The sequence below is a fragment of the Cucurbitaria berberidis genome (assembly GCF_010015615.1).
Source record: "Cucurbitaria berberidis CBS 394.84 unplaced genomic scaffold K460scaffold_1, whole genome shotgun sequence".
In the NCBI taxonomy this organism is placed as follows: domain Eukaryota; kingdom Fungi; phylum Ascomycota; class Dothideomycetes; order Pleosporales; family Cucurbitariaceae; genus Cucurbitaria; species Cucurbitaria berberidis.
Genome location: NW_024468935.1, coordinates 3,199,767 through 3,213,756, shown reverse-complemented (window position 1 = coordinate 3,213,756; position 13,990 = coordinate 3,199,767). Strand labels below are relative to the sequence as shown.

Here is a 13,990-nt window from a genome sequence, read left to right as displayed (position 1 = left end):
TAAAAGTTATAAACTATAAATTAAATAAAAAAAAATATTATTAAAAAAATCTTATTAGCGTTGCAAAAGTCTATAAAATTAGTAATAAAGTAGCTACTATAGCTATTAAAAATAAAAATTTTATAATTTGCCTGCGCTTTACTTTTTATATACTAATTAAAAACTTATTTAAGCTAGGCTAAACTAATATTATTATTAAATTATTTAAAAAAATTTATTATAAAAAAAATTTAGTATTTTTTAGCTTTTACGTTGCGTAATTAAGTATTGCAAATTTTTTTTTTTTTTTTAAAAACTATATTTAGATTTACTGCGCTTTTATCTGCACAAATATATACTAAAATTATTATTTACTTTTAGTTGCTATCCTGCAAGGCTGCTATAATTTATTTTTACTTTTAAAATTGCTTTAAAAAAACTTATTTAAAATATAAAGTAATACTAATAAAAAAATTTTTTTTATTTATATTATAAATATAGCGCGCGTTAACGTTGTACTTTTAAATTTTTAAATAAAAAAAATTAAAATATAATTTATAGCTATACTTAATATTAGTAAAGAGCTATTTGCAATTAATCTTAATAATATATTTAAAAATAAAAATATTATAATATTTTTTTAAAAATTGCAAAATTTATATATTAGAAACTTCCTATTTTAAAACTTTAAAGGCAAAAATTTTTATTATAATTTTTATAAGTGCAAGCTTATATTTAAATAAACTTTATATATACTATATAAGTTTTAATTTTTATTATAGGTTAAAATATATTTATTATTAAGCTTTTTTTGCATTTAATTGTGTTTTCCCTTAATATTAGTATGCTAAAGTAATTTAATTAATACTAAATATTTTTATAGCTGCGTAGTACAAAAGTTATTTTTTAAAATTTTATAAATTAATTACTATAATTATATTTAAAATTAAATTATTAGTAGTAAATATATTGCGGTTTAAAAAAGTTGTGTTTAGTTTATTTTAATATTAAGGTGGCTTATCAGGTGGAGTGGCTTATCGGCTAATAAGCCTTGGTATATGCCCAGGTGACGTTAAGCACCCGCCAGGCCATTCCCCACAACCTCACCAGAGGCATCGCAACATTCCTGGGGTTTATTGATACAAGAAGAATCAAAGACGGGAGGACTGGCTGCACAGATACGCCCTTGCGCCCACGTGTGTTGCGCCCGGGCCTCTGGAGGATCTTTTGTGGGCCGAAAGCTGGGCGCCATGCTCTTTACGGCGGCGTCCATCCTTCGAGATAAGATATTAGCTTGATCCTTCTCGCCACATTTCCTTATTCTTGTTCCTCTTCTCTTCTTCTAGTCGTTTCAAGATGCCTAGTATTGGGACTACTTTGTATCTCGCGCTCGTCGTCGCGTGGGGCGCATCTTTCTACCAGTGGTATGTGAACGACTTCTTCGCAGTCACTTTGGGTATTGGTCGCGTAATTCAAACCATCGATGAGTTTCCCTACACGTGCCGACGTATTGAGCATCCTAGATTGGAAGCATGTGAAGACATATGGCTTGACAATGAGGCAAAAACTCTTTACGCGGCATGTGCGGGAACAGAGGGACGACTGCAATGGAGTCCGGCGTAAGTGCTAGATACCGACACAGCGACGAAGGCGTGATCTGAATAGTATGAGATGAGTTGACATATATTAGGATGAAGCATCTAAATGCTACCGGAAGAAGACCCGGTGGCTCAGAGCTGATAGCGCTGGACATTGACTACCCCGGCGCAGATGGCCTCTACAACCTACGTGCTATCAAGCCAGCTGGCTATAATGGAGCTACTGGTGATGAGTCCCTTGATTTCGTCGGCTTCGATGCTCAAATATTGGATGGAGACACTATTCGATTTTACCTAATCAACCTCCGCCCGCCAGTTGGAGCCTTCAACAACATCATCGATGCTACAAAGTTGGGTGCCAATGCCACGATCGAAGTTTTTGAAACGAGAAGAGGCGAGGATCAAATGCGGCATCTTCGAACAGTGTGGTCCCCCGCCGTTTGGTCACCCAATCGTGTTGCTGCTGTTGGGGGAGGCGCATTCTTTGTGACGAACGATCACTCGGGCAAAATTGGCTGGGTGAGCGATGACTGTTGGAACGTGGGTTATTCGAGAATGCTAACTTTCGGCAGCGAAGAGAACTCGACGACTTCATTGGCGGAGGAAACGTTGCATACTGCGACGGTAATGGCGAATGCCATGCTGCATTCAATGGCGATGAGGAAGATGAGGATCTACCACAGGCCTCGATGAACGAGCCGAAGTACAAGGCTTTGGTCAACAGGGCATTGAAACTCATTCCAAAAACAAAGCTCAAATTTCCGAATGGTCTCACCAGAGGCTTCGACGGCCTCATATATGTGCCGAGTAGCGTGGATGGTCAAATTCGCGTTTTCTCTATCAATGACGACAATACCTTGAAGCAACTCGATACTATCCACGTCCGCATGCCACTCGATAACGTTTCGCCCGATGCGAAGGGTGATTTGTACGTGCCCGGGTTCCCAAGTGGCATTCAGAGCGCGAAGGGTCTGGCAAACCCCTATGAGGAGATCTCTCCAGTCAGTATCTGGCGTATTAGGAAGACGGTCGATTTAGGCCCGGACGGTGTCAGGTCTGTTGACTATCGCGTAGAGAAGGTGATTGAGGATCGAGACGCGAAGGTCCTCAGTGGAGCTACAACGATTAGACATGACGTGAAGACTGGGCGCCTTTTCATTTCAGGTGAGTTACATACCCGCATCGAAGTCCAAACTAGTGCAGTGCTGACATCTCATAGCTGCAGTACACCCGTTCCTTGCCGTATGCGAGCCGCGTTGATAGCTTGTGTGGAAGTAGTCCGTAACGAAATGCAGCAACAATGCCACTAGCATGAACTCTCAAAAGCGTCGATTAACAAATCTATAGTAAACGAAAGAAGACATCTTTGCATAACGCATAATACAAGCTCTAATATCGGATACATCGTGAAAACTGACATTTAGACGTCCAGGCCCTCCTTGGCCGTTCGTACCCGTATAGGGTGCTCCTCGTTCTGTCGTCCACCATATGTATCCGCCCCACCAAGGCTCTCATATCCTGTTCTGTTACTATACTTCTTGCCCGAAACGTTATCTTCGCTTTGTAATAGCGGCGATACTGGTACCCCAATCCCCAAAGCCTCGACTGGAGTGTTCTGGTATGAGAAATCCAGGTTACCGCCACCATCAACATCTCCATCCAAGGTGACACCACTGGCGCTATATGGACTTGGACTATGCGTTCTTGTTGCACTATAAGTCGTGCGAACGGCGAAGTCTCGCTCCTGCGGTAGTGGTGAGTCGTAGGGCCCGTATGTGGTGCGTACTATGTTCAATGGTACCGTCGGTGGATTTTGGATTGGTGTAGGTGAGCTGCTCGGATACTTCGATATAAGATCCGTTGTATCGTTATCATCAGAGGCGTTATTGACAGTCGAGGAGCCCCAAGAGCCGCCGCGGTGAAGCGAAGAGTGACGGGACTTATAATTTGAGATCGCAATAAGAGCATTGTCTAGAACGAGTACTGGATGATCTGTAAGCCTGGAGACCTTGCAATACCAACGGCTTGTACTCACTAGCGACAAAAAGCAACACCACAATCGGGATGACCCAGTGGCTCGCCTGGAACTTGAGTCCCCTAGTCGTCTTATTCCCAATCACAGCTGCTACGCCCACGATCATCAGTGTAAAGCCCACCACGACCCTATTAATCATCTCGCCGAACTCATACTTGGTCTTGTGCAACTTGTTGAACCAGTACATCAACGCCAGGATGAGGAGCATGGCACCACCGCCGATATAGAACTGCATTACAGTCACGTTGAAAACATCGAAGACGCGATCGAGTTTGTATCGTGGACCATTCGACGGTGCAGTGACAGCATTAAGCTTCGCAAGCGAATCAGCATGTGCCTCGAACACGAATACTTGCGCGTTGTCGAAGAGATACCGAACAACGTCGCCGGTGCGATTGTTCCACTGCTCAGTGCGAAACCCATATGTTGCCGTGTAGTTCTCAATAGCAGTAAAGTTGCGTTCCCAGTCATACATTGCGTTCCAGTATTTGCTCTTGAATCGTGCATTGATACTATACATACTTTCGTTGAGGTAAATAAGGTACTCGCTTGTGTTGTCAAAGCCGGAGGCAGGGTCGGAGTAATCGTTCGGTTCGAGGCTCCACATCCACTTCAAGGCCTGGACGGCAGAGTTCCATACTATCAGGGATGTATTGCCTTCTACGCAGAGCAGGATAGCCATATGTAAAGGGTAGTGGAGAAGGGACCAGATTTGCTGGCGCACAGTGCCGAAGCGGTCGGAGGAGAGCTGATCAAAGTACAGCATCCAAAGAAGATACTGTTGCGCTCTTAGTCAGTGACTGTGACTTCCATCTCAGAAAAATATACGCACTAGGATGACGACAGCTGCAGCCACCGTACCAACCTCTTTCGAGTTATTATTTGATTGACCCTTCGTGATGCACGCAACGCTTTTGATCAGGCCAATGACACCTTCACCGATGATGATCAGAGTGAGAAGTTGCAGCCGCTCGACTAAATGTGTATACTTGAAGCTGACGATACGCCAGATCATGGCGATGAGGAAGATGCACAGACCCTCGACGATAGAAATAGCGAACCTGTGTCCTTTGGTCAGTCACGGCTAGGGGACTCAAGGGATGCGTAGTAATCACCAAGTAACCTGCTCGTCAAGCCCAACTGCTCCTTTTGGGAATACGACCAAGGTAACTGCGTAACCGACAGCCGCAGTTGCATGTACTGCAGCACTAAGGCCCAGAGGCACCAAGGTTTGTCGAAACATTCTGCCTTGCCACATAACGACAGCATATTGAATGGCGATCGCCACCCTGCTTACGACGAGCACGATAGCGAAGTGCTTATACGACATCGCGTCTCCGCTGTTGTTATACCTGTCGAATATAGGACCTGCGAAGACGAAGCCAGTAAAGACACCAAATTGGATGGCTTTGTGGACTCGATTCCACACGCAATCGATGCTGAAACGGACATCGAAGAGGGTAGTGGAGAGCCAAGTGAACCACATCATAGTGAAGAGTTTGAGATAGTTAATCAGTGCTGTGAACGATTAGACGGCAATATACATGGTAGTGCTGGAGTAACGTACATTGCGCATCTGTATGCTGATACATAGCGGTGAAATATGCTGGACTAGGTCAGCAAAGCCCTCCTCAGAGATTTGATACGTACCAAGGTTCGCGACGAAAAACATGTCGTAAAGCAGCTCAATAGTGCTAGCCTCATGATGCTGCTTGTAGATGACCAGGTTTCCTCGGCTCGTCCGTCCGTTACCAGCGAATGTTGTTGTTGCGTCTGATGAAATGGCTGTACTAGTCGCGGTTTGCACCTTTTCTAGGTCTAGCAAACTGGTTGATAAGACCTCACGAACATCTTTGTTGATGGGGTTCGCTAGCAAAGGTAGATAGCCCCTTCCCTCTCTAGGGTCATCGGATTGTTGAGCTCCCCCATGAAGAGATTGCCCTTTCTGTCTTACGCTGAAGTATCTTGTAAGGTCCATAGCAAAGAGCAATAGGAAGAGTTGTTGAAAGCGGAATACTGTCTACGTTGAAAATGAGATGCAATAGCTTGGCATATTTGTGGGCTGATAGCCATGCCAAGTAGTGATATATAAACTGTATCTGCTCTTGAGTGTGGGAGCCACAGGTTGTGTGATGTGTGGCAAGCGCATCGGACCGCAACTAAGTGCAGGTAGTAGTCATCTAGTATGTACGTGGTAAGCAAACGCCCGAAACGTGGACGGTTTAAGCACAGTGCCCAATCACAGACCATTCCACACAGCCCATAGAGGCTGACCGACCGGTTAGACTTGTCGATTCGGAGATCTATGTTCTAGTTGCAAGATTTGCAGAAATAGAGCTAATAGTGATAGATATGACGTAGACCGTAGTACAAGAGCTTGCGAAGTGGGAGTTAATAGATCTGCATGCATATCAGGTCGCTCACTATGAAGATTGGAGGATATTTTGGGTATGGTGCACCACAGCTCGTCCATGCTGTTGGTAAGCGTAGTCTATCGTGAGCTTTGCAGTGCTGATCGCAGCGTAAGCAGTGATGGAAGCAAGTTGGGGCCAAAACCTGCTACCACATCCAATGGTATCGTGGTTTTGCAGTCGATCGCTGCAGGGAAAAATAAGTCGTGACGATCTTTGGGAGTCGTGGCGTAAGAAAGCGAATGAGCATTCACAACCAAGCTTTAGCTAAGCTCACAGAACATTAGCTTGACTCGCACAAGATGCTGCGCTTTTGGGCTGATTGTGTTTCAGTCTAGACGAAGCCGAACCGGAACCCGGTAAGGGCTCGAAGATGTCCCTCAAGCGGTAGCCTAGATTAGTTCAGTAAACTTTGCATCCAATATAGCTCAGACAGTAGCAGCAAAAGTATGTTGCACCAGAAGACATATCGAAAGCGATGGGAACCTTGGTGTGACACAACTGGGACGCAGGTAGTCTGCAGCATTGGGTCGCTTGTAAATGCAGTGGCAACAAGCACAACTTACTCGAGACCTCTGGACCCTCAATGTGAGTAAAATGGAAATGTAACTCTTGTTCAAGGCCCTTTGTTTTGCTTAGTTCGTCACAACTTACCGAAAATCCCTCCACAGTGCTTTAGAATAGCAAGGAATACGCTGCAGAGCTTTACAGCGTATAAGATGAAGTAAAGACTGAAATGTGCCGTTGAATACGAAGCTGTGTGCCGATAGCCAGTTATAGACGCTTGCTCGCTATCTTCGAGGCGGTGTGTTGATGTATTCGCTCACATCTTCCTCCTCGTCATGGTCTGATGTGCTTTCTTCGTCATCTTCGACTACCTCATAATCATCGTCCTCATCCTCAAGATCTGGCCCATTTGCGGGCGACTGTGTTGGTACGCCGGGAGCATCGACCGGATTAGCCTCGAATCGCTTCACCTTGGTCCTGACTCGCCCTTGCCGACCCCTTCCCTCGAAGTCTAGTGTCCAAGTAAGTTCAAGGCCCGATTGCCGCGTACCAGCGTTGTCTATGATCCAGCTATATGGCTCTTTAAGGACAATCTCAGCTTCACTGGTGAACCAACCCCATCCTGAACGTCGTACCTCGTAAGGTGGATTGCGGAGGGTGAGACGCGGTGGCCGAAAGGTAGGGTGCTAAATTTGTTGATGTTAGCATAGCAAAAGAACCGAGATGCCTCATGCGCAGCAGGAATTCCTTTGTTAGCGACTTTGCTGGTGAATACAGTGCAGTGAGTTCCTCCCCTGAAAGAGGTTTAATGTCGTTAAAAAAAACTGGGAGGACCACATAGGCATCCAGCCCCAGCACCTGAGGTACCTTCTAGCCCAAAATAGACTACCGGTACGGAAAAGGTGTGCCTTACCAGATAGATACGCACTTCCTGCACAATGTCCGGTCGCGATGTACGCACGAAGAAAGTCCAATCGTGCTCATTGGCGTCTTCAGAACCTCTAATCAGCCTATGCTTATTCCCTATCAGGATCATAACACCCTCCACACCACCCTCCCCGATTCGACTTCCCCTCTCAACCTCCTCCTCCACGCGTCTCTCCGCGTAAGTAGCGGGGTACTTTCGTTCGAGCTGCCTAGCCAGCGCTTGATCGAGTGACGCAGTTGTATGAGTACGACACATAGGACAGTTTGCCTCGAGGTCATAGGAAGGGTCGTAGTTGGGGTCGAAGTCGGCGAGATTGATGTCTAGGGAAGAGTGCTCGATGTTATTCGTGGAGGAAGCATCAGCCCATTGCGCCATGCAGGAAGTGCAGAGCAGATGGTTGCATTGTGTTCGGACGGGCGTGAACAAGAGGAGTTGGCAGATCTACCAAAGATCAGACGACCTTCAAAAGTTGTTCCTGTTCCATCCCAGGACTCACAGGACAGAGGTCATCGTGCGCAATATCCTCTAGGAGCACGTCTGCTTCGGCCATCGCGAGAGGGAACACAACGGAAAAGAGCGGGGAAGACTATTCCAGTGATGGCGGTAGAACCGTAATAAATAGCTGCCATGCTAGCGAATTCGGACTGCGCCTCAATGTGTTGAAGGAGCGGTGCTGGTCAGCCAGGCATCAGTCTCGCGCACGAGCATCGCGGGCAAGTCTGCACGTGACAGCGCGTCAAAGGCCTTTCCTTCACAACATGTATGCAAGAACCCATCAACTACCCATTTCATCTTAAGCGTGCAAATGACCGCGGGCACACGCCTACCCCTCTACCGCGGAAAGACCATTTCTGTTACTATGTCGCGATGCCACCGCACAGTCTATAGAGATCGCAACCCGTCGTGTGCATCTCCTACCGCATTTACATTAACTTTCCGCATCGTATGTACGGTAAACTCGAAATTTATAAGGAAATCCGAGTACTTTGTCTTGAGCCCGGATTGTAATTCGACGCATACGCAGAGAGTCCTAAATGCATGTCAGCTCACGCACATAAGCTTCATCGCGTAGCCACTCACACTGCCAAGTAAGCACAGCTTATCAGACGCCAAGGCCTTTATAGGAAGTTGCAGGGACATTCGGCATATGGGAACTGACCGGTTAATTGAGTACACTACCAACTGCCTAGCATGGCCACTGAGCGTCAACGGAGAGTTACACAAGATCATCGGTCTCGGACCTTTCCTACTGAAAGAGCAAGGCGCGTGAGACGACTACCACAACCTGGGAACAATCGTGAACTAGTAGCAGTCTGGACCTGGTTATGTTGCACTAGAATTGCAAACCGCCCCCACAAGGCTTGAATGTTGGCAGTCAGCACCAAAGAAGAGTTGTTTATATTCAGTGCTCTTGCCTGTGTAATGTACCCGTCATTAGCTTTCAGTTGTTGTATTTCGAGTCATCATGGCGGAGGAGAAAGTACCCAGCGACGCTACTAGCACTGCATCTCCTAATATCTTAGCGGGAGATGTTGAACCACAGGGTTTCGATCAAGCAGCGACGAAGAAGCTTTTGCGCAGGCTAGACTGGCACATCATTCCTTTCATGTCGCTCATTTACCTGTAAGTTGACGTGTCCTTCGAATCCACCCCTGCATCAAAGTAACCGAGATACTCCCAGCCTCTGCTTCCTGGACCGCACAAATATTGGGAATGCCAGGCTCGACCATCTGGAGAAGGACCTCAAACTCCACGGACTACAATATAATGATTGTCTAGCGATCCTCTTCCCGTTCTACATCGCTGCTGAGATCCCCTCGAACATGATGATGAAGCGCACACGGCCTTCTATCTGGCTTACATTCATCATGTTCTTCTGGTCCCTAGCGATGATCTGCCAGGGCTTTGTAACCAACTACTCTGGGTTGATGGCTACGCGCGTCTTTCTGGGTGTATTCGAAGGCGGCCTATTTCCCGGGGTAAACTACTACATCACGCAATGGTACGTGAGGAACGAGTGTGGCTTTCGCATGGCCCTCTTCTTCTCGGCCGCGACTTTAGCTGGAGCCTTTGGTGGTATCCTAGCAAGGGGCATTGCAGAAATGAATGGCGTCGGCGGTAAGGCGGCTTGGGCTTGGATCTTCATCCTTGAGGGCTTAATGAGTATCCTGGTGTCGATTGTAGCGTATTGGTGCATCTACGACTACCCTGCGACGTAAGTACTACTTCCACTTCCTAGCAATGTACTCAAATGCCGTACTCATTCCCGTTAGCGCACGCTTTCTTACCTCGAAGGAGCGATCCGAAGTCGAACGCCGCCTGACCGCAGACCACGGCCACCTCTCCAACGACTTCGACATGAAATATGTCTGGCAAGCCATCACCGACTGGAAGATATACATCTTCATGCTCATCTGCATGGCAGGCTTCTGTCCCATTTACTCATTTGCCCTCTTCCTTCCCACAATCGTCAAAGGCATGGGATACACAGCAAATGAAGCGCAACTCATGACTGTTCCACCCTACGTCTGCGCTTGCTTCTTCACAATTGGGGCAAGCTGGTACGCAGATAGGATTCGTAAGCGTGGTATATTCCTCATGGGCTTTCAGCTCGTGGCTATTGCGGGATTCTCAATGCTTGCTGCAACGGCGAAGCCAAGCGTACAATATGCAGGGACTGTGCTGGCGGCGATTGGCATCTATCCGCAGATACCACTAGGGATGGCATGGAACAGCGGGAACATCGGGGGCAGTTTAAAACGTGGCACTGGCATTGCGATGCAGGTCATGGGCGGAAACTGCGGAGGTATCATTGCTTCGTATGTGTATCTCACCCGTGACGGTCCGAGGTTCATCACTGGACATAGCATCTTGATTGGAATTGTGGGGTAAGGCGTCCCCGAGTCAAAGCTCTCTACCAGGTTCTATACTTCGAGACACTGACATTTGGCAGTATGGCGTTCTTCTTGACGTTCTTCATGTCGACCTGGTGCCGACTGGAGAATGCGAGGCGGGACAAGATAGCGTTGGAGGTTGGAATGGACGAGTTGACCGAGGAGCAAAAGCAACTGGAGGGGGAGCTCGCTGATAATGTACCCTGGTTCAGGTACACTACTTAAATGGAAGTTGCCCCATATAAATGTTGTTACTTTACTGCACGATTGGTCATGGTGTACCATATCCAATGGCAACTAGCGCAGCTGCAGCCATAGAGGGAAGATAGATCAAACGTACCAAAGAATCATTATATCATTATATCAATTAAAGGGTACGACTCGAGCCAAGTTGCAATCGGCCCTGCACTATACGATCCGAGTAGGTTGTGTTGGCGCCATCGTCCATTCCCGGGGCTCCTCATCATACCTCCTCTCAAACGCATCGCTAACACTCGGCACCAGTTGTGCCCCCTCCGTCTTCTTCACTCTCCTCATCTCCTGCTCATCCAGCAATACTTTCTTGACTTTCCGCATCTTCAAATAAATCCAGACTCCCATCGCAACCGTAATCACGAACACCGCACCAAACATGACCGTCTTGATCACATTGGCGTTACCCTGCTGTATCAAAAGGACGCCGAGGTAGACCAAGAAGATTTGCTTAGGTAAAGAGGCGAAAGTAGCGACGACAAAGTGCCAGAATTTGACGTCACAGGTTGAAAACACGGCGGTAGAGAAATGCGCTGGGATGGCGGAGAGACGGATAACGAGGACGATGATAAAACCACCGTCACGGGTAAGGCGAGCCATGGCGCCATAGTTGAGGTTTGTGCGCTCCAGTTTGATGGCTTTGCGCCGGAAAAAATATTTAAAAGCAAACCATGTGCCGACTGATATTTGGTCAGCATATGTCATTTGAAGAAGAGGGGCTTGGCGGGGTAAGGGGCAAATTGCGTACTTTCTCCAATAAAAGTGCCTGCGCCAACAATCAGGAATCCGATCCAGAGGCCATATACAACACCGCATAGTAGTGCGACAATTTCGTGACCAAAGAGTGGGGGAAAGGATATGATGATTAGAATAGCGATGGGGATAAGCCAGCCTGCTGGGAGGTTTCTGACTCCCTCTGAGAACGGTCGTAGTTTCTGCGCCTTTGCGTTAGCCAAATCATCCATGAATGAGAGTTTGAATCGCGAACTCACCTCAACAACTTGATCATGGCGTATGGTTATGAAAATAGTCGCGATAGCGATGAGTATGCCCAGGATGTGCCATGCTAGATGCAGGTCAGAAAAGTACGTCATTAGGTGCTGTTCGCGACGCCTTACGTATGTACTTGGGCGACAAAAAGACCTTCTTCCAGTTGACCGGTCTATAGTCCGTGTCTGCAAGCTCCTCCTCCTTCGTTCGCACCCTCATGTTTTCCATCTCAAGATCATCTTTGCGCTTTCGGAACCACATCAAGTGGACTGGCGTGGAGGAGCGGATATTCCTCCGGGCGGAATAGCAACGTGGCGTAAATATTCAATATTTACTACCGTGTAGTTATCGCAAAGAGCAGAGGGTGATGGGGGCCGGAAACGTATATGAATTGAAGGCGCGAGGGAGTGGCAATCAGGGGCTTGTTGTATGCGATTCGCCTTTGAAACCGGCATAGCCACTGCCGCGTAATTGTGGGTTCGGCCAATCACAGCGCGCCGACAAATTAAGATGCGAGACGCTGGCGCGGAAGATCTGCGCTTGCGATGGGAATTTCAAAACCTATCAAGCCTCTAGGTATGCATCAATCTCCCATAGTCCCGGGAAGTAAGCGTGGTGTTGATGTTTGGAATGCAACACCGTTGTCGCCTTGGCGCCCGCATTGCAATCAAACGACATTCGAAGGGCGCCCTTGCAGGCTTGCAGGGCTTAGGACAGCTGTTTGAACAGTCTAGAGCCGATTCTGCCTTCTTCCGGCGATTATTCAGAATGATCGCTTGCAAGGAGTACGATGATTCGTGGCGACGGAGAGTGCAACTTTACCTATTGATGGGCTCTCTCCCGAGCGGTGATATTTATACTCGCTACCGTGAAGCTTTGAACACAGCTGAACTGTATGTGGGACACCTACATTGACATTGATGGCGAGACGAGGCCATCTTGACAGCGCGATCATGCCTCGCGTCGAAAACGCGAGCGCTCAGACTCAGTAGGTGGATAAGACGCGAGGAAAGTGGCATATGCGTCATGGACACAGGCACGACAGGGCACCATGCATTGCTTAGTCACTTGGCTCAAAAGCTCGGTACGCACTTGTTTGCTTTAGTTGCTTCCTTTCTCTCTATCATCTTTAGTAAACCAATTCGAGCGATGCTCTTTCTCCCAGCGCCTCATATCCTTTCCTCCTGCGCTGATATGCTCGTCCTGTCGACTTCTTCTGTCACTCGGCCTGCCCAGGCTTGTCCCGCAGGCAAGATACCTATTGAGAGGGATAATTCTTCGATATCGGCATATTCCTTCATCTTCTTCGACATCTAGCGATTTCTCCCTGTCTTTCTTAGAGTCTGGTCAATACGGAAGGATCGAAGACGACTTACAGCTGAAAGCTTTCTCGGGGCGATAATACAGTATGAGTTGTGCATGATCTATTAATCTTATCAGTCTCTAATTCAACTCATAAGGTTTGGCGACGGGGAGCGACACAACTCACGTAGATGTCGTATGACCCTGCACCAAATTTGACTCTCAGAAGCATGGTCAACTTCGCTGGATCGATATTGCTTCCTGAAATCGATTGAGCATCATCCAGGTCTGGAAATTCGACATGATGCTCGTTCAGGGAAAGACGCTCTGTACCAATGGACGAGGTCGCGCTTGAGACCGTCATTGACAATATTTTGCAGTTGCGTTTTGAGCGAGTTGGTCCAACTATTCAAGACGGAATGTATTGTTTATCGTTGTGTGGCATAATGAAGAGCAGGCTGCAACGAGTATATCTTATATCTGGAAGCTGACTGCGTGGCGCTTCAGCTGAGGGGCGGGGGCCATGCTGCGCCACGGTTTTGCCTGCTTCAAGGAGTGGCCGGCTGATTACTTTTGTATCACCAATTGTACTTCGAGGCACCCAAAAGAAGGCAACTGCAGGCACTTTCGAAGCCTCCGGTCACTAATTCGAGGGGCATGGTGGTCATGTTGCGCAAATATAGGCACAGCCTTGTACAGCTAGAGGTCCTTCAATGAGGCAGCCACATATAATACAGCACGACGCTGCATCTGCTGTCTCAAAATCTAGGCCGTTTTCTTCGTGCACTGGAAAACAGCTTGTTGTTCATTATGCACGTGTCCGAGGCAGAAGCTTTAGTCAGTCATTCGCGCATGAGTCCGGTCAAGAGCTCAGCCTACCACAGCCTCCCGGGCACAGAAGCATCGACACCTCGATCCGAAGTCCGTGAACCTCGAACCTCGACTCTAGGTATATCGGATCTCGGGGTATTTGATTTTTCTTTAGTCAAATCAACCATTAAAGCCACCCCGGCAGATGATGTGCGACTACCATCATACAGCTTAGCGCAAACTCGACCTCAGCCGCAGCAAGAAACTCATTTGAAAGCTTCTGA

At 47.4% G+C, this 13,990-nt stretch overlaps 6 protein-coding genes across 6 annotated transcripts; 2 read left to right on the top strand and 4 right to left on the bottom strand.

The window, feature by feature from the left end:
- Nucleotides 1–1,335: 1,335 nt before the first annotated feature.
- K460DRAFT_350787 (calcium-dependent phosphotriesterase) lies at nucleotides 1,336–2,837 on the top strand (the record flags this gene model as incomplete). Its single annotated transcript, XM_040931527.1, has 4 exons — nucleotides 1,336–1,598; nucleotides 1,670–2,096; nucleotides 2,150–2,741; nucleotides 2,797–2,837. 4 exons carry the CDS (start codon nucleotides 1,336–1,338, stop codon nucleotides 2,835–2,837), a joined length of 1,323 nt encoding a protein of 440 aa, XP_040793337.1.
- Nucleotides 2,838–3,607: 770 nt separating this feature from the next.
- Nucleotides 3,608–5,392, bottom strand: K460DRAFT_263912 (uncharacterized protein; the record flags this gene model as incomplete). Its single annotated transcript, XM_040927486.1, has 4 exons — nucleotides 3,608–4,390; nucleotides 4,445–4,673; nucleotides 4,728–5,130; nucleotides 5,263–5,392. Coding segments are annotated over 4 exons (1,545 nt in total), but the record flags the coding sequence as incomplete, so codon positions are not given.
- Nucleotides 5,393–6,412: 1,020 nt separating this feature from the next.
- On the bottom strand, nucleotides 6,413–8,115 carry K460DRAFT_361541 (uncharacterized protein). Its single transcript, XM_040932483.1, has 3 exons — nucleotides 7,955–8,115; nucleotides 7,444–7,899; nucleotides 6,413–7,216 (listed from the first exon to the last, which is right to left on the bottom strand). Exons 1-3 carry the CDS (start codon nucleotides 8,006–8,008, stop codon nucleotides 6,815–6,817), a joined length of 912 nt encoding a protein of 303 aa, XP_040793335.1. The 5' UTR covers nucleotides 8,009–8,115; the 3' UTR covers nucleotides 6,413–6,814.
- A 701-nt stretch (nucleotides 8,116–8,816) lies between these two features.
- Nucleotides 8,817–10,717, top strand: K460DRAFT_361539 (high-affinity nicotinic acid transporter). The gene is made up of 4 exons (XM_040932482.1): nucleotides 8,817–9,081; nucleotides 9,140–9,673; nucleotides 9,732–10,346; nucleotides 10,412–10,717. The coding sequence occupies exons 1-4, from the start codon at nucleotides 8,924–8,926 to the stop codon at nucleotides 10,575–10,577; spliced, it is 1,473 nt and encodes a 490-aa protein (XP_040793334.1). The 5' UTR covers nucleotides 8,817–8,923; the 3' UTR covers nucleotides 10,578–10,717.
- A 43-nt stretch (nucleotides 10,718–10,760) lies between these two features.
- On the bottom strand, nucleotides 10,761–11,813 carry K460DRAFT_400809 (uncharacterized protein; the record flags this gene model as incomplete). The annotated part of the gene is made up of 4 exons (XM_040936362.1): nucleotides 10,761–11,284; nucleotides 11,353–11,539; nucleotides 11,597–11,670; nucleotides 11,723–11,813. 4 exons carry the CDS (start codon nucleotides 11,811–11,813, stop codon nucleotides 10,761–10,763), a joined length of 876 nt encoding a protein of 291 aa, XP_040793333.1.
- An 875-nt stretch (nucleotides 11,814–12,688) lies between these two features.
- K460DRAFT_361536 (uncharacterized protein) lies at nucleotides 12,689–13,422 on the bottom strand. Its single transcript, XM_040932481.1, has 3 exons — nucleotides 13,084–13,422; nucleotides 12,971–13,018; nucleotides 12,689–12,921 (listed from the first exon to the last, which is right to left on the bottom strand). Exons 1-3 carry the CDS (start codon nucleotides 13,258–13,260, stop codon nucleotides 12,892–12,894), a joined length of 255 nt encoding a protein of 84 aa, XP_040793332.1. The 5' UTR covers nucleotides 13,261–13,422; the 3' UTR covers nucleotides 12,689–12,891.
- Between the last annotated feature and the right edge of the window lie 568 nt (nucleotides 13,423–13,990).

What these genes read in the sequence shown, in the direction of transcription:
- K460DRAFT_361536 (XM_040932481.1), bottom strand. Translation starts at nt 13,260, where the DNA reads ATGACGGTCTCAAGCGCGACCTCGTCCATTGGTACAGAGCGTCTTTCC. An exon ending in CAGGGTCATACGACATCTAC is followed by an intron (nt 13,019 to 13,083) that starts GTGAGTTGTGTC and finishes TAAGATTAATAG; the next exon opens with ATCATGCACAACTCATACTG. An exon ending in CCCCGAGAAAGCTTTCAGCT is followed by an intron (nt 12,922 to 12,970) that starts GTAAGTCGTCTT and finishes TAAGAAAGACAG; the next exon opens with GGAGAAATCGCTAGATGTCG.
- K460DRAFT_361539 (XM_040932482.1), top strand. Translation starts at nt 8,924, where the DNA reads ATGGCGGAGGAGAAAGTACCCAGCGACGCTACTAGCACTGCATCTCCT. An exon ending in TTCATGTCGCTCATTTACCT is followed by an intron (nt 9,082 to 9,139) that starts GTAAGTTGACGT and finishes AGATACTCCCAG; the next exon opens with CCTCTGCTTCCTGGACCGCA. An exon ending in ATCTACGACTACCCTGCGAC is followed by an intron (nt 9,674 to 9,731) that starts GTAAGTACTACT and finishes CATTCCCGTTAG; the next exon opens with CGCACGCTTTCTTACCTCGA.
- K460DRAFT_361541 (XM_040932483.1), bottom strand. Translation starts at nt 8,008, where the DNA reads ATGGCCGAAGCAGACGTGCTCCTAGAGGATATTGCGCACGATGACCTC. An exon ending in CGCACGATGACCTCTGTCCT is followed by an intron (nt 7,900 to 7,954) that starts GTGAGTCCTGGG and finishes GATCTTTGGTAG; the next exon opens with ATCTGCCAACTCCTCTTGTT. An exon ending in AGGAAGTGCGTATCTATCTG is followed by an intron (nt 7,217 to 7,443) that starts GTAAGGCACACC and finishes CAACAAATTTAG; the next exon opens with CACCCTACCTTTCGGCCACC.